At 35.2% G+C, this 18,975-nt stretch overlaps 1 protein-coding gene and 1 pseudogene across 9 annotated transcripts in view; one reads left to right on the top strand and one right to left on the bottom strand.

The window, feature by feature from the left end:
- Atrx (ATRX chromatin remodeler) overlaps nt 1-18,975 on the top strand; it is a 226,069-nt gene that overhangs the window by 31,870 nt on the left and 175,224 nt on the right. For 8 of the 9 annotated variants that reach the window (XM_040281649.2, XM_021734672.3, XM_021734670.3 and 5 more), the window contains one exon: nt 10,933-11,045. The exons of the other annotated variant lie outside the window; for it this stretch is intronic. In XM_040281649.2, the coding sequence (XP_040137583.1) occupies nt 10,933-11,045 (113 nt within the window). The remainder of the gene's footprint in view (nt 1-10,932; nt 11,046-18,975) is intronic. 9 annotated transcript variants of the gene reach the window in all.
- LOC101968570 (ras-related protein R-Ras2 pseudogene) lies at nt 3,508-7,223 on the bottom strand (annotated as a pseudogene).

Genomic DNA, 18,975 nt, shown 5'->3' with positions numbered 1-18,975 from the left:
TTTATTTAATTTTGAGACAGGGTCTCACTGAGCTTTTAGAGCCTCACTAAGTTTCTGTGGCTGGCCTTAAACTTACCAATTCTCCTGTTTCAGCGCCCTGAGTCTCTGAGATTATGAGCATGTGCCACTGTGCCTGGCTACTACTCCTCCTTTAATATAGGGAATACTTGTGGTTCTGTGTTATCTTTCTCTAGGTATTCTACCAGAAGATCCTGATATTCTAGCATTTTTGCTTTTTAAAATGGAGGTTAGTAGTACTGGTAAAAGGTGTTAACACCTAAATTTGCAAAAAGCTATATGAAAATTAGATATACTCTGAAATATAGAAAACATTAGGAGATTTATAGTAAGAGGAATGGATCTTCTCTTTCCCCTATGTTACTACTGGTTTACTTAGTGTTTTTGTTTCTTTGTACTGGAGATTGAACCCAGGGCCTAGCGCATGCAAAGCAAGTACTGTACCATAAAGCTACATTCTTAGCCCTTTTTTATCTTGTGAAAATGAATCGACTGGGCTGTGCTTGTGACTCAGTGGTAGAGCACTTGCCTAGCATGCGCGAGGCCCTGTGTTCTATCCTCAGCACCATATAGTTATAAATAAATAAAATAAAGGTATTGTGTCCAACTGTAATTAAAAATGAAATATATTAAAAAAATAAAATAAATCAACTTTAATTCTAGCACCCCAAATTACTAATGAGTATGTTCAATAAATGTCATGCGACTATTGTACACATAAAGGGACACTGTATACTACCATTTAATATCTTAAAAACAGGAACATAATTTTGAATTGTTTAAATGATCCACAAAATTAAAAACAAAATTAGAAGCCATCCACAATTATAGTAATTGACAATTCAAAGTTTTATGCTTGCTGGGTGTGGTGGTGTATACATGTAGTCCCAGGGACTCAGAGACTGAAGCAGGAGGATTACAAGTTTAAGGCCAACCTTAGTAACTTGGTGAGACCCTCAGAATAGAAAAATGAAAAGGGTTGAGGATGTGGCTCAGTGATAAAACACCCTGGAGTTCAATCTCCAGTACAAAAAAAAAAATGATTTACACTTAATACTTGACATAATAGTCAAAACCTAGCAGTGGATACTGAAAATGATTTCACAGTCTCATCCTGTTATATTCTATTGGGAAGACTTCTGGAGTGAAATATATAGCTGGTCCAGTGCAGATCCAGCCATGATCAGATCAGCAAGTAAATTTTTTTTTTTTTTTTACCACAGAAGCTACTTCTTTTGTCAGTTAAATGTAAACAGTAAGGCCGGGCATGGTGGGTTAGGCTTGTAATCCCAGTGGCTCGGGAGGCTGAGACAAGAGGATTGTGAGTTCAAATCCAGCCTCACCAAAATTGAGGTGCTAAGCAAATCAGTGATACCCTGTCTCTAAATAAAATACAAAATGGGACTGGGGATGTGGCTCAGTGGTTGAGTGCCCTTTAGTTCAATCTCTGGTACCCCCCCAAAAAAAGCGAACAATGAGAATTAAATACTTTTATATACACAAGGTATTCTGTGAAAGCAAATTTGCTTGCAAACATAAAATTACGTTTTTTTTTGGTTTGGATTTTTTTTATTTTTTTTATTTTTTGGGTACTGGGGATTAACTCAGTGTTGCTTAACCACTGAGCCACATCCCCAACCCTTTTTTTTTTGTATTTTATTTAGAGACAGGGTCTAGTTTAGTTGCTTAGGGCCTGGATAAGTTGCTCAGACCGGCCTTGAATTTGTGATTCTCCTGTCTCAGTCTCCTTAGCTGCTGGTATTATAGGTGTGCACCACTGTGCCTGGCATAAAAATACTTTTTTACAGTTCAGTAGATGGAGCAAAGGGGAATGAAGGGAAGGGGGGATAGGAAAAGTAAATATAGTAGAATAAGTCTGAAATAATTTTCCTATGGATACATATGAATACACACAGTGAATCCCACCATCTAGTACATCCACAGGAATGGGGGTCTTAAGTAGAATGATATATATATTCCATGCTTGTATAATTATATCATGCATAACCAGAAGTAACAAAAAAAGGATTCTAAATATACTTCTTCCACGGGGTTGTGGCTTGCCTAGCATGTGTGAGGCACTGGGTTTGATTCTCAGAACCACATATAAATAAATAATGGTCCATCAATAACTAATATATATATATATATATATATATATATATATATATATATATAATACTTCTTAACTAGTTTGAAAAAATAATGTTTAAAAGTATGTGGCAATGCATTAATAATCTCTGACTCTGGAAAGATCAGTTTTGTATCTGTCATCAAAGAAAGACATGTTTAGTGTTTTTGAATCCCTTTAACCAAAAATACTTGTTAAGGGAGATAAATTATTCATTCCACAGTCTTAGCATGGCTATGATGAGAGAGAAATTAAAAAACCAAGTACACATTGAGATGCCTAAGTCCAGAATGTTTTCTAATATTGGTCCACATAGAATATTTTCTTCAAGAAGAGGAGCAATAACAGGCTTGAGTAGCAGTTTTTAATCTATAAACACAATAGTCATGTTGGTATTTTGGGCACTGGTAAACACAAGCTACAGCATCCAGAAAGGTCTGAGATGGCTGGGAGAGGTGGTTATATACCTGTAATCTCAGTGTCTCAGTAAGCTGAGGCAGGAGGGCTTGCAAGTTCAAAGCCAGCCTCAACAATTTATCAAGGCTTTAGCATCTTAGTGAAAACCTGTCTCAAAATAGAAAATAAAAATAAATAAAAAAGATCTGAGGATGTGTGGCTCAGTGGATAAGCACTCCTGGTTTTATTCCCAAGTACCAACAACAACAAAACAAGAAAAGTCTGTGATGTTTCACTTCTGTAGATTCCATTTAGTGTATAACTAAAGTTTACATCAACAATTTTAAAGATAGGGCAAAAATTCTCATTAAAAACCTTTTTCGGGGTTGGGGATATAGCTCAGTTGGTTGAGTGCTTGCCTTGATGCACAAGGCCCTGGATCTGATCCCCAGTACCACAAAAACAAAAATCTTTTTGTTTCTATTTAGAAACAAAATAATTTTTAACTCCTAAACAAATTTTAGGAGTTAAAAATTATTTTGTAGCCTATTGCATCAACTTGGCAAACAGCTCATGTTGCAAAAGTGATTCATTCCTATTAAAATATAAGCTCTTTGAAAAAAAATGAATATGTATGTTGACATGTATTTTATTTTTTAATATTTATATTTTAGTTTTAGGTGGACACAATATCTTTATTTTTATGTGGTGCTGAGGATGGAACCCAGTGCCTCATGCATGCTAGGCAAGCATTCTGCCATTGAGCCACAACTCAAGCCCTGTAGCCATTATTTTAAAGGAATCAGTAGCTTTATGGAAAGGATCTGTGAGCTTCTTTGTCTAAGGCTAATATGTTGATCATTTATCTAAGGCTAAAACAGGTACCAACATGATGTAAATCATAAGGAGAGAAGGAGATACGGACTTTTCCTGGCAGTTGGTAGCTAAATCTCAAAGGATTCTTAGAAAATGATATAATGGCAGCCTTTCTTATCTTCTCTCACTACCGTTTTTTTCTGTGAAGTAGGATAGTATTGCTCTTTAAATTTCCTTATAGCCTGGACAAGTTCATGGAAACTTTGATCTATGTTTGTTATAATCTTTGCTGACTCCTTCATGTATGTTATTTAAGTTGCCATGCTAACTGCTGTCTTTCCTCCTGTGTTACCTGCTCTTGCTGATCCAGGTCTGCTTTATTACCAATTAAAACAATTGGCATCTTATTACAATCTTTACTCTGAGAATCTTGTCTTTGAAACTTATAGATTTCTTCAGACCACCTTCTGTGGTTGAAAAGACCAACAGGGAGCCCTCACCATTTCTTGTTTACTGTGCTCTCTTGACTCCAAATTATTCTTGTCTAGCTGTGTCTAAAATATCTAGCCGGGTTGCTCTGTCATCTATCTATCCCACACTGGTTTTTGTAGGAGTCTTCAATGGTTGGATCATAATCAGTTACAAAACAGGTCTGGATATACTGGAATGCATACTCCAACTTTCTGATGCCACCCCACCTACCCACACGAGTCCAATCTTCTGGCCAGAGTCTTCCTTCCTCTTCTTTCCAACCCTGGCAATCATAGTATATTCTGTTTCTATAAGAATCTTTTTTTTTTTTTTTGGAGTTGGGGTTGAACCCATTGCTTCATGCATGTGAAGCAACCTAAGAGTTGTGAAGAAACCTAAGAGTTGAAAATTGATTCTGGTGAGTAAGATCAATAAATAGAGGCTCAATTCAAAATCAATCCAAATAATAAGTACTCTGATAATACCAAGAAGTATTAAAGAAAGAATAGCAACCTGAAGGACGATATCTAGAAAAAGCAATATTAAAATGACAGCATTTAAATATTACAAGGCATTTTTAACAGCCAGGTATAGTATTAAAGACTTCAAATATATTATTTCATCTAGTCCTTTCATCAGCACTATGCACATTATTATTTTTTTTAAAGAGAGAGTGAGAGAGGAGAGAGAGAGAATTTTTTAATATTTATTATTTTTTAGTTCTCGGCAGACACAACATCTTTGTTGGTATGTAGTGCTGAGGATCGAACCCGGGCCGCACGCATGCCAGGCGAGCGCGCTACCACTTGAGCCACATCCCCAGCCCACTATGCACATTATATGTATAATACAGCTGAGGTTCAAGTTGCTGAAAGTCACAGTAGAAGGAACAGTAGATTGGTATCTGACTAGTATCAGAGCCCCTATACTTAACCATGTGCTTCTTTGACTTAGTGGCATTGAACTTGGTACATATACTTAGTGCCAATTATATAATAAAGGATGTACATGATAACTTCATTTTATATTATTAGCAACAGTTTGGAAGAAGCTATAGAAGGATTGATTTTTGTGTGCTGGTGACCCAGTGTGAGAAGGGATAAATGTGTCTAACTTAAAGGACTTCCCAATCCTATTGGGCTTTTTATTTCCTTTTGTTTAGAGCATATATTTTTTTATGAGTTTATTTTATTCATTTATTTTTATGTAGTGCTTAGAATTGAACTCAGTACCTTATATGTGCTAGGCAAATGCTCTACCACTGAGCCACAACCCCAGATCGACTTTTTTTCCTTTCTTTTTTTGTGGTGCTGGTGATTGAACCCAGGGCCTTATGCATGCAAGGCAAGCACTCTACCAACTGAGCCATATCCCCAGCCCCTCTTTAAATTTTGAGACAGGATTGTGTAGGACTTTGCTGTGTTTCTGAGGATGGGCTTGAACTTGCTATCCTCCTGTCTTATCCTCCTCAGCTGCTGAGATTATAGGTGTATGCCACCACTTCCAGGTCATTATTTAGCGATAATCTGTCTCAAAAATAAGATAATCAAAAGTGCTGGGGGTGTAGCTTGGTGGTAAAGTGCACTGTGATTTAATTTCTATTGATACACACACAAAAACAACAAGTTGGGTGCAGTGGTACATGCCTATAAGCCCACTGGCTCGGGAAGCTGAGGCAGGAGGATTGCAAGTTCCAAGTCAGCCTCAGCAGTTTAGCAAGGCCCTACCTAAGCAACTTGGTGAGACCCTGTCTCTAAATAAAATTCAAAATAGTGTTGGGGATGTTGCTGTGTGGTTAAGCGCCCGTGGGTTTTATCCCCAGTACCAAAACAAAACAAGAAGACCACACTTGCTCTGGTATTTTTGAAATGCCAATTTCAATAGAACATATACATTCCTAAGGATGATCTCTAAGATGTGATTCTAGAAAATAGATTTTAAAAATCTATGTCAGATCTTATATATGCAAATGATTATTTTCCTTTTATGTAGTTATCCTGGAATGCCTTAGAGATACCAATCATGATATCATTCCTGAGGACATTTATACCGAAGTCTACAATTTATCAAGGTAGACAGTTTGGCCAAAACTCTGGTTCCCCTTTAAGTGGTTGTGCCTCATAACAACTTTCCCAGTGTAACCTGGGTGGTGGTATTTTTTTAAAGTCAATTCTTTGGTGATGCCTGCCACCAACAATACCCCTGCCTCCTGGGTGCTTCTGATGCTTGCTGAGGTGGCTGTGGCCATGGCTCACGTGGTCTCTGTTTCTGGTTCTTTCTGAGTCTGGGTGGCATGTCAGTGGCTGAGACAAAAAAAGCTCAAAGACATTTTGAGAGCTCTCCTTTTGTAACCAGAATGGGCAACCTTATTTATGTTTCAAGTTTGTATTTTACCACTATTGTTTTAGCTGGTCTCATAATTTATACAGGATGAGTATCCCTTATCCAAAAATACTTGGGATCAGAAGTGTTTCACATTTTTAGTGTTTTTTTAGATTTTGGAATATTGCATAGACTTTACAGGATGAACATCTTCAGTTCAAAAGTCTGAAATATTGAAATGTTTCAAAATCTCATTTTTTGAGCATTAGTCTTCGGTTTTTGGATTACTGGTGTTCAACCTACAATACAACACAAATATATTTATGCCTCAAAGTCCTGCCCACCAGAATGAAAAGAATTCCACTGATTGTAGTCATTTCGTTTTATTTTTGTGATGTGATGGTACTATTGGTCTGCTATACTCATTTACCCACATTTTTTCTCCCACCTTTTTTGTGGTACTAGAGATTGAACTCAAGGGCACTCTACCACTGAGTCACCTCTCACCTTTTAAAAATTTAAGTTTTGAGACAGTGTTTTGCTGAGGCTGGCCTCAAACTTGTTATCCTTCTCACTCAGCCTCCCTAGTTATTGGGTTTGCAGGTATGCATCAACAGGCCTGATTTTTCTGTAACATAATCCTTGATTACTCACAGTGGTATGTGAATTTATGCAATAGGGCTTACTTTTGTGGTTGAATCATTGTAATTTCTGGGACTGAGTGGGAGATCAAAATTCTGCAGGTTTGCTATACTTTCATTTCTAGAGAACCACTTTTCTTTGGTGATCCATTGGTTGGATAAGGTAATTATTACTAATTTGAATTTTGGTTCAAGGAATTTTGCATGCCGTGGATCCTGAGCATCTTTTCCTCAGGTTCCATTTTCTAACAACATAATTATGGACATGACCTAACCATAATAGTTTTGTATGTCTCTTTTCCAAAAAAAGGGTTTTGGCAAATAGTATCTTTATTATATAAGGAAACGTCATTTCATACTTTTGTAAAACCATCTTCTCGACCAAAGAAAACAGCCAAACACCACACCCAGAAATCCACTAGTAGCATGTCTACTACATTTTCATTTTCTTTTTTCCTTCTCTATATATCTTGGATTATTCCTAACTAAATGCACAAAAATCATGCAGTAAGGCCACTGGTCTTGAGGTCTCACTGTGCTGCTGCTTGAGTAGAGGTGGTGCCTGTCCAGAAAGGCCTGACTTAGCTGTAGCTTCATTCACAGTATTTGAATGTGTTCTTTTGATTACTCATGAAGTTTCCTCCCATAATAGTTCTACTGTATAATAAATGTTTATTCCTGTATTTTTGTAAATTTTCACACTAGTTTACCTTTTAAATTGGTTGTGGAGTTTTTTGGAGGTGCCTACATAGCTTTTGTGGTGGTTCTGTTTTTTTTTTTTTTTCAGTTAAATAGAAATGTATTTTCTTGAATATCCGGCCTTATTTTTTTTTAATATTTATTTCTTAGTTGTAGTTGAACACAAATACCTTTATTTTATTTATTTATTTTTATGTGGTGCTGCAGATCGAACCCAGTGCCTTGCACATGCTAGGTAAGCACTCTACCACTGAGCCACAACCCCAACCCTCCATCCTGATTTTAGGGTCATTTTTAAAAATATTTTTTAGTTGTAGGTGAACACAATACTTTTGTTTTATTTTTATGTGGTGCTGAGGATCGAACCCAGTGCCCCACACATGCTAGGTGAACTTTCTACCAGTGAGCTACAGTCTCAGCCCCTAGAGTCATTTTTTATGGAAATAAAATTCATGTAGCATAAAAGCCATCATTTTAACCATTTAATAATATACAGTTCAGTGTTTAAGTAAATTCACAATATTTTGCAACCATTTCTAGTACCCTAATTCTAAAATATTTTATCACTCTAAAAATGGTATCCTTTATTTCCCAATTCTCCCTCTCTCTATCTTTAGCCATTACTGATTTGCTTTCTGTTTTTGTGGACTTGGCTATTCTGGACAGTTCATAGATATAAGTGGAATAATACTTGAAATGTTATGTATGTTTTCTTTAGCATATTGTTTTTTTTTTAGAGTGAGAGAGGAGAGAGAGAGAGAGAGAGAAAGAGAGAGAGAGAGAGAGAATTTTTAATATTTATTTTTCAGTTCTCGGCGGATACAACATCTTTGTTGTTATGTGATGCTGAGGATCGAACCCGGGTTGCACGCATACCAGGCGAGCGCGCTACCGCTTGAGCCACATCCCCAGCCCCTAGCATATTGTTTTCTTTTTCTTTTTTTGCGGGGAGGCTACTGCGGATTGAACTCAGGGGCACTTGACCACTGAGCCACATACCCAGCCTTATTTTGCATTTTTATTTAGAGACAGGATCTCACTGAGTTCCTTAGCACCTCGCTGTTGCTGAGGCTAGCTTTGAACTCAGAATCCTCCTGGGCTGCTGGACTTACAGGCATGCGCTACTGTACCCGACTAGCATGTTGTTTTCAATGACCATGCATGTTTTAGCAAGTATCAATATTCAGTATTTCATTCCTTTTTATTGGGATGTAAATTTCATGGATTACACCTCTTTTTGTTTATTCACTTATCAGTTGCTTCCCTCTTTCTTGCTGTTAAGGAAAATGCTGCTATGAATATTTTTATACAAGTTTTATTTCCATGTGTGGGCATATATTTTTATTTGTTTTGGGTATATATCTATAAGTAAAATTGCTGGGTCATTTTCATTACTCTATTTGACTTTTTTTCCCCCAGTTCCTAGGTATCAGAACCAAGGGTAAGGTATCAGAACCAAGACTGGCCTCAAACTTGCAATCATCCTGCTTCAGCCTCCCAGTTATGTGGGATTACAGGCTTATGCCACTTCATCCTGTTTCTCTGCCCATTTTTAATTTGAAATTTTTTAAAGTTTAATTTTGAGAATTTATTATGTATTCTGGATACTGCACCCTTTTGAGATATATTGTTTAACAATGTTTTTCTCCTATTATGTGGGTTTTTTTCACTTTTTTTTAACTTAGAAAGTTGTGAATTTTGATGGAGTCATATTTTTCCTGTTGCTTTAAAGTTTGGATAATCTAATTTTACTAAAAATGGGGTATTTATTTTCTGCATTTAAACTTTAAATTCTCTGTAACCCTGTTGGATTATTATATAATTTAAGTTTATTTTATTTTATTTTATTTCTTTCTTTTTTTTTATTGTTGGTTGTTCAAAACATTACATAGGGGGCTGGGGATGTGGCTCAAGCGGTAGAGCGCTCACCTGGCATGCGTGCGGCCCGGGTTCAATCCTCAGCACCACATACCAACAAAGATGTTGTGTCTGCTGGGAACTAAAAAATAAATATTAAAAAAAAAAACATTACATAGTTCTTGATATATCATATTTCACATTTTGATTCAAGTGGATTATGAACTCCCATTTTACCCCGTATACAGCTTGCAGAATCACATCAGTTTATGCTATAAAATTTGTTTCATAAATATTTCCCTGAAAATCTAAACTCTTCCAAGTCCTATTCTATGTTTTATTTATCTGTCAGTCAGATATACAATTAAACTGTGCCAAGCAGAAGATAGTATAATTATAACAAATACTTCAGAGACCTCCAAGATAGTAAATGTTCAGTAAATATATTTGCTAAATTACTGATACTTTTTGAAAATTTTAAGAAAATTTTTAGTTGTAGATGGACACAATACCTTTATTTTTTATTTTTATGTGGTGCTGAGGATCCAGTCTAGTGCCTCATATACGTGAGGCAAATGCTTTACCACCCAGCCCTAAATTACTGATATTTACAATGAATAGGAAAAAAAAAAGTTTTGCTTCCCTTATTTTGGATGTTGCCAAGTTTAAATCTTTCTTGAAAAGCTGTTTTGGTTATAAGGCTTTTCCATATGTAGCCTGTATACAAGTAAGAGAAAATAATGACTAAAATGTTTAATGATAATATGATAAGATTTGTAGAAGGGCCTGCTATTAATAGTGAAAAAAGGTGGTTACAGTTAAAAATTTAAAAAATTTTCCCCTATTTTTAAAAAATATTTTTTATTTAGTTGTAGGTAGGCACAATACCTTTATTTTATTTTTATTTTAAAAAATTTTAGTTGTTGATAGACCTTTATTTTATTTATAAGCTGTGCTGAGAATTGAACCCAGTGCCTCACACAAGCCAAGCAAGTATGCTACCTCTGAGCCCCAGCCCTAGCCCCTCCCTCATCAAAAAAAAAAAACAAAAACAACAACAAAAAACTCTTGTCATAGGAAAGTTTATTTTTAAATTAGAAAAATTTTTTTAGTTGCCAATGGACTTTTTAAAAAAAAATTATTGATACATCGTGCTGAGGATCAAACCTGGTGCCTCACACACGCTAGGCAAGCACTCTGCCACTGAGCCACTACCCCAGCCGGGAAAGTTTATTTTTGTCAAAAATTAGGTTAAGGATAATATTTTATGATCCATTTAAAATGATTTAACAGAAAGTAAAGTGTAACTAAGTTTGTTTAAACACAGAGAACATTTAAAGTTCTCAATATCTTGGAAGTGTTTAATGAGTAATATGAGCAGTCCTGAGTAAGTGTATGGTTAGGTTGCATTACTTATATTTTTATATCTCCAGGAGATAAAATTCAATTCTTAATTTTTACTTTGAATATGCATACTCTCAGAATATTAATAGTGTAGATAGGTTTTTAGTTTGTTAGAGGTTTTTATTTAAATACATGGCAGGCTAATTAAGCAAATTCTTTAAATTTTTGTTTTGATAGTGAAAGCAAGTTGAATACATTGGTGCAGAAGCTTCATGACTTCCTGGCACACTCATCAGAAGAATCTGAAGAAACAAGTTCTCCTCCACGACTTGTGATGAACCAAAGCATTGGTAAATTGAAATTGAATCTTCTTATCTTATAGTCTTTTAAAAAATTATATTTGGAGGAAACAGCTTTTAAAGAATTTTAACTTATGAGCCAGGTGTGGTGGCACATGCCTGTAATCCCAGTGGCATGGGAGGCTGAAACAGGAAGATTGTGGAATGCAAAGCCGCTTCAGCAATGTAGTGAGGCCTAAGCGACTTGGCAATACTCTGTAAATAATATAAAGGACTGGGGATGTGGTTTAGGGGTTAAGTGTCCCTGGGTTCAATTCCTGGTACCAAATTTTTTTTTCAATTTGTGGAAAATGAGATTAGCAAGCTTTATAAGAGCCCCTCTTGTGTATTTTTGCTAGGACCTGACATGAGATTTTAATTTGGGCAAGTAAAAATGTAATTTTGTATTTTATTGTAGTAACTTGGAGAAGGAAGCACTTAATATGGTTTTATGTATAATTAGAAGAAGTGGGAGTAGTATAGAAATATTTATCCTTGTAGTTACTCATGTATTAGGAATTAAAATTTTATGTTGTTTGAGAACATCTCTGATTACATTTCGTGAATATTTTTTTTTTTATAAAACTACTTAAGACCTCCTCTTTACCTCCCTTTCTCTTTTATAAAAAATCCTGTGTAATGTGATGATTACCAGTTTTAGGTAGTTATACTTGGTGGTTGGAGAAAAGTTATGTAGAAAAAATAAAAATCAGAGTGAAGTTCAGCCATATGTATAATTAAGTGTTCCAGAAGGAGAGAAGAGTGAGAATAGGTCAGAAGACAAATTTTCTAAAAACCATAAAAGACATCAAGGCATAGATTTAAGGAGTACTGTGAGTCCTAACCCTGAATAAATATAAAGAAGACAACGTCTAGTTATATCATGAAATTCAAAGAGTAAAACCAAGAAAATGTAATTAGCTAGAGGAAAATGACATTAATTTCAAAGGAACAAAAGTAATATTGATGACTTAGCAGAAATGATAGAAAATAAATGACAATGAAATAATTTCTTTAAAGTGCCAAATGAAAACAATTGTGAAGGTATAATTCTGTATTCAGCAAAAACATCCTTTTAAAATGTTTAAATGAAGGGTGGAATGAAGATATCTCTAGACAAAGTAAGAACTTGATGTCAACAGACCTAAAGTAGAGGAAATATCTTTATACTAGAAGAAATTAAGGGTTTTCTGAAATCAGAAGGGAAATTATTTGAAATAGGAACACCAGAATATAGGATATAATGAATAATAATGGGGAAGGTAAATAGATGGGTAAAACTTTATATAACTATTATCTAATCTACTGTCCCTATTTTTTTAATGTTTTGTCTCAATGATGTTTGTAGGTAAGGTTTTTGCCCCTATGTCTAGGATCCAGTTCAAAATTACACATTGCATAAATTGACATGTCTCTGTATTCTTTTTAAATACAAAACAGTTTCTCTGTCCTTCAGGACCAAGAATTTTTCTTTTTGTGGTACTGGGGATTAAACCTGGGGATGCTGTACAACTGAGCCTCATCCCTAGTCCTTGTTTTTTTGTTATTTTGAGACAGGATCTAAGTTGTCAAGGTTGACCTTGAAGTCGTGGTCCTCCATCCTTAGCTACCACATTGATGGGGTTGTAGGAGCACACCATTGTGCTCTGTTGCCATGAGTTTTTTGACATGTGTAGGTCTATTACTTTATGAATGAGCCTGTTTAATTATGATTAGATTTAGCATATATTTTTGTCAGGAGTACTATGTAAAGTGGTATTACAGTCTTCTCAGTGAGTGCATCATATTGCAAGGTACATGGTAGGATTTGTCCTTTTTTTGGGTAATATTAATTTAGGTTATTAGTTATAATTGTGCTTGTTAGATTAATCTATAAAGACTAATTTATAAAATTATGATTTATTTTTTTCTTTTTTAGTACCAGACATTGAACTCAGGGGCACTTAACCAGCTATTATAACTATGCTCAAGTGCAAAAAACAAATATGTGATTGGACAGATAGGAAATTCTACTAAGAAATAAAGCCATAATAAGAAGAAAACCAATTTGAAATTCACTAACTGAAGAATTTATTTATTTACTTTTTGTGGTACTGGGAATTGATCTCAGAGGTACTCTATGATTGAGCTACATCCCCAGCTCTCTTTATTTTATTTATGTTTGAGGCTAGCCTCGAACTTGGTGATCCTCCTGCTTTAGCCTGCTAAGCACTAAATAATTAATTTCTGAAAAACAAGTTATTGTATTTAACTAGACACTAGAGATAGCAGAAAGGCCAATGATTTGGTGATAGGCTAATAGAAATTATCCACTCTGATAAAAAGCAAACATTACAAAATGTACAGACCAATTTGCTCGTCAAATCATCTCCCCAAGAAACAACTATAAAACTGGACAGTTATCAACCAAACGTATGTAAAGAATAGGAATGTTACTGTAATCCCAGTGATGTGGGAGGCTCAAACCCAGGAGGATCACAAGTTTGAGGCTAGCCTCAGCAATTTAGTGAGACCTTCTTTCTTGATAACAGAATAGACTGGGGATGTAGCTCAGTGACAGAGAGCCCCTGGATTTGATCTTTAGTACTAAAAAAAAAAAAAAAAAGTGTTGGTTTGGAGATATAACTCATTGGTGTGCTACCTGGCATGTATGAAGCCCTTAGTTAAAGCCCCACCTAGTACTGAAAGAGGAAGGGAGGAGAGGAGGGAGGAAAAAGATTTTACTTGTACTCACGGAAAATTATGAGTAAAACTTCTTAATCAGTTTTGTTTGTATATTAATCTTGAGTATATTTTGCTAGAGTTTTACCTGTACATTTACATTTTTGCAGGTTTTTTGGAGAAGGATTATGCTATGTTGCCCAAGCTGCCTTCAAACTCCCTAGATTCAAGTGATCATGTTGTTTCTGGAACTATAGGTGCATTCCAGTGCGCCTAGATTGATTGCTATTTTAAATTTTATTGTTTTTTTTTTGAGAATTTTAATATTTATTTTTTAGTTTTTGACGGACACAACATCTTTGTTTGTATGTGGTGCTGAGGATCGAACCCGGGTCGCACGCATACCAGGCGATCGCGCTACCACTTGAGCCACATCCCCAGCCCCTTAAATTGTATTGTTTTTAAATTTGATAATCCTAGTTGTTCATTGCTGGTATGTAGGAATTCAGTGGACTTTTTAATGTTGACTTTGTATCCTACGAACTTCTTGAACTCAGTTATTTGTTCCAGGATTCTCCCCTGCTTGTAGATTCTTTGGGATTTTCTACTTCGACATTCATGTTGTCTCAGTAGGGACAGTTTTCTTTCTTTCCATCTTTGTGTCTGATTTCCTTTTTTCCTCATTATTCTGGTTAGGACTTCTTGTATTTTACAGTATTACATTTAAGAAGAAGATTAATAGAAGACCATGGTATTCTTAGTCTTCGTGGGAAACCATTCAGTCTTTCACAATTAAGTTTGATGTTTATTGTGTAGATTTCTTGTAGGTGCTCTATATCAAGTATTGGGTATTCCCCTGTACTTCCAGTTTGCTGACTTTTTAAAAATTGAGTTTTAATTGAGAAAATTGTAGACTCACATTTGGTAGTACCAACTGATACAGAGAGATCTCTGTTTAGTTTCTCCTAATGGTGACATTCTATAAAATAGTAATGAAATATTACCAGAACACTGGTGTTTGTAGAATCTACCAATCTAAAAATCTGTTTCCTCAGTTTTCCTTGTACTTGTGTGTGCTTACTACAAGACATTACAACTTTTTAAAAATTTATTTTTTAGTTGTAGTTGGGCATAATATCTTCATTCTATTAATCAATTTATTTATTTTATGTGGTGCTGAGGATTGAACCCAGGGCCTTGCACATGCTAGGCAAGTGCTCTACTGCTGAGCCACAACCCCAGCCCCTGTGATATACAATTTTATTACATATTATTGATTCATTTGTGTACTACTGTTGTCAAGATTAGAACAGTTCCATCCTGACAGGCTTCCTACTTTGCCCTCCTCCCATTTTTTTTTGTACTGGGGATTAAACTCAGTGCCTTGCACATGCTGAGTGCTCTGCCACTATACCCTAGTCCTTTTTCTTAAATTTTATTTTGAGATAGGGTCTCACTAAGTTGCCCAGGCTGACCTCAAACTTAGATTCTCTTGCTTCAGCCTAAGTACCTAGAATCACAGGTGGGCACCATTATACTTAGCTCCCATCGTACCCTTTTATAATCACAATCACCACCTTCCCCCTGCCTTTCCTGTGTCTAACACCTGGCAATGACTAATCTGTCCTCCATTTAAAATTTTTGTCATTTCAGAAATGTTATATGAATTGCTTTATATAGTTTATCATGTTTTCAGATTTTTTATCATCTAGCATATTTTTTTTGTGATTCATCCTAGTTGTCATATTAGCAACAATCCTCTCCTTTTTATTGAACATTAGAATTCATGTTAGAAATACCACAGTTTAAACTGTTCAGCCTGTGAAGTACCTCTGGGCTGATTCTAGATTTGAGTTGTTACAATTAAAACTGCAAAATAAAGATATTGTGTCCAACCAACTACAACCAAAAAATAAATGTTAAAAAAATAAAACTGCTGTGAATATGTATGTACAGGTTCTTGTATAAACCTAAGTTTTTATTTCTCTGGGATAAATGCCCAGGAGTACAGTTGGTTATATTATGGTTTCATGTTGATTTTTTTTTTTAAAAGAAACTCCTAAGCTGTTTTCCAGAGTGGCTATGCCATTTTATATTTCCATGGCAATTTATGAATGATCCAATTTCTGCATCTTTGCCAACATTTTTTTTTAGTTGTAGAGGCACACAATACCTTTATCTTTTTTTTTTTTTTACATTTTACTTCTTTGTTTTCTTTAATTATCGATGAACCTTTATTTTTTTATTGGATTTATTTATATGTGGTGCTGAGAATCAAACCCAGTGCCTCACACATGTTAGGCAGGTGCTGTACCACTGAGCCACAATCCCAGCCCCTATCTTTTAAAATTATTTTTCTTAATGTGGTGCTGAGGATCGAACCCAGTGCTTCAAACATGCTAGGCAAGCACTCCACTACTGAGCTACAACCTCAGCCCCTCTTTGCCAATATTTGATGTTGACATTATTTTTAAAATTTTAGATATTCTAATATTTAACAATACCTCATTGTGGCTTGTGTGGGGGAGGGGTCATGAGAAATTGAACCTAGGGGGACTCTACACCTGAGCTATATCCCCAGACCTTTTTATTTTTTATTGTGAGATAGGTTCTCCCAACGTTACCTGGGCTGGCCTTGAACTTGCAAAGCTCCTGCCTTAGCCTCCCAAATAAATGAAATTACAGATACGTACTGGACTCATTGTGGTTTTAATTTACAATTTCCTTAATGGGGGTTTAATATAAATTTTTAACTTAAGAGGAGATAAAATTTACTTACTGTACCACTGACCCGTTTAAAACATACAATTCCATGGTTTATAGTATATTCATAGATGAAACAATTACCACGGTTAATTTTAGAACATTTTTATATCAAAAGGTCATCCCTAAACCCTTTAACTCTAAGTAATCAGTAATGTACTTTCATATCTTTATAGATTTCCCTATAATAAACTTCCATATGAATGACATGATAAATATAAATATTTGGTCTTTTGTGACTGAGTTTTTTTTAACTTAGCAAAACATCTTCAAGGTTCTTCCATGTTGCATTATATATTAGTACTTTGCTTTGGGTGGGATGTAGCTTATTGGTAGAACACTGGCCTAGTGTGCATGGAACTCTGAGTTCCATCCCTTGACCCTCCCTCCAAGAAGGTACCTTGTTCCATTTTTATGGCCAAATATCTATTATATGTATGTGTTCACATGTGTGCGCACACAAACACACACACTGCATTTATTTATCCTTTGATCCATTTATGGGCATTTGGCTTATTCCCACCTTTTGATTATTATGAACAATCTTATCATAAACATTTGTGTAAAATTTTGTATGTGGCCATATATTTTCATGTTCTCGAATATAGGTTTGGGTTATATGGTGACTTTTTAAATGTTTGAGGAAGCATCAAACTGTTTTCTAAAGTGTCTATACTATTTTATAATCCCACCAGTAGTACATGATGATTCTGATTTTTTCTGCACCCATTTTGAATGTTATTATTTGACTTTTTGATTCTAGCCATTCAAGTGAATGTCAAATAGCATCTCATTGTGGTTATAGTTTTCAGTTGCCTGATGGCTAAAGATATAGAGCATTGTTTTGAGTATGTATTGTATGTACTTTTTGGAGACATGTTTGTTCAGATTCTTTGCTCACTTTTAAAATATGCATTTATCTTTCCATTTGTCAGTGGAAAGATAAATACATATTTATGAGCCGCCTTTATATATTTTATGTTTTTATTGTAGTAAAGTAAGTAACAGAGAATATATTATTTGAACTGACTTTAAGTGTACAGTTCTGTAGTATTAATTACAGTTAGTGTGTAACTCTTGCCACTATCCATCTCTAAAATGTTTTCATGATCCCCAATTAAAGCTCTGTACTCATAAAGCAACAGCTTCCCAGTCTTCTCTCTCAGCCCTGGCAATTATCATTCAATATTGTCTCTATGAATTCAACTACAGGAATCCCATTTTATATTAAGGGATTCCTAGAATATTATGAACCTTGTATTTACTTTTTTCCCCTTATACAGTCATATCTGTGATAAACTCACCTTTTTATTTAATAGGAACACTTTGTAGGTTTTCTTTTGACTGTTCAAATTGCTCACATCAGGCCATTGTTACATAAAGTAAGGGTAACTTAAACACAAATGTTTATGACCAAGTTGACTACTAAGTGACTAATAATATGGGAACTGTATACAGTGTGAATACATTGGACAAAAGGATGATTCATGTCTCTGGTGGGAAGGAGTAGGATCATTCAAGATTTAATCATACTATTCAGAATGGTACATAACTTAATTCTTATGAATTGTGCCCAGGTGTGAAAATGAATCCCTGTAATCCTAGCTATGTGGGAGGTTGAGACACAAGGATCCCTTGTTTGAGGTGAGCCTACAGAAACTTGGGAGACCCTGTCTCAAAATAAATTTAGAAAAGGGTTAGGGATGTAGCTCAATGGTAGAGCATCTGCCTAGGAGGTATAAGTCCTTGGGTTTGTTTAATCCCTAGTACTATGAGAGTGGGGGGACTTATAAATAGTTCTTGAAGTTTTTATTTATTAAATATTGGACCACAGTTATCATGGCTAACTTAAACTGCAAAAAGTGAAACTTTGGATAAGGGTAGACTATTGTATGCTAGGAACCTCAGGTAAGTGGAGTCATAGTCTTTGCCCTTTTGTGTCTAACTACTGTTATTTAGCATAATATCTTGAAGGTTTATCCAGATTGTAGTATGTATCACAATTTCCTTTTTAAAGCTTAATAGTATACCACATTTTATTTATTCATCTTTCTTTAGATACTTCGTTTACATATGTGGTTTGAAAATATTTTGCCCCATTCTATGATTTATCCTTAATTGAAGTACAAAATGTTTTTTAAAAAATATATATTTTAGATGTTGATGGACCTTTATTTATTTATATTTAGTGCTGAGAATAGAACCCAGTGCCTCACACATTCTAGGCAAGCACTCTTAACACTGAGCCACAACCCCAGCCCCCTATACCTTTATTTTTATGTGGTACTGAGGATTGAACCCAGTGCCTTACATGTGAGAGGCAGGCGCTCCACCTGAGCTACAACCCCAACCCCTAATCTTTTCTTGTGATGAAGTCTAAATTTACCTATTTTTAAATTTTGATGCTCATGCTTTTGTTGTCATATATAAGAATCTATTACCAAATCCAAGGTCATAAAGGACTCCCTACCCCCTAATTTCTTCTAAGAGCTTTTTTTTCAGTACTTGGGATTGAACT

Source organism: Ictidomys tridecemlineatus, chromosome X (genome assembly GCF_052094955.1).
Source record: "Ictidomys tridecemlineatus isolate mIctTri1 chromosome X, mIctTri1.hap1, whole genome shotgun sequence".
NCBI lineage: Eukaryota > Metazoa > Chordata > Mammalia > Rodentia > Sciuridae > Ictidomys > Ictidomys tridecemlineatus.
Note: the sequence above shows the minus strand (reverse complement) of the source record. Positions and strands in the feature narration are given on the sequence as shown.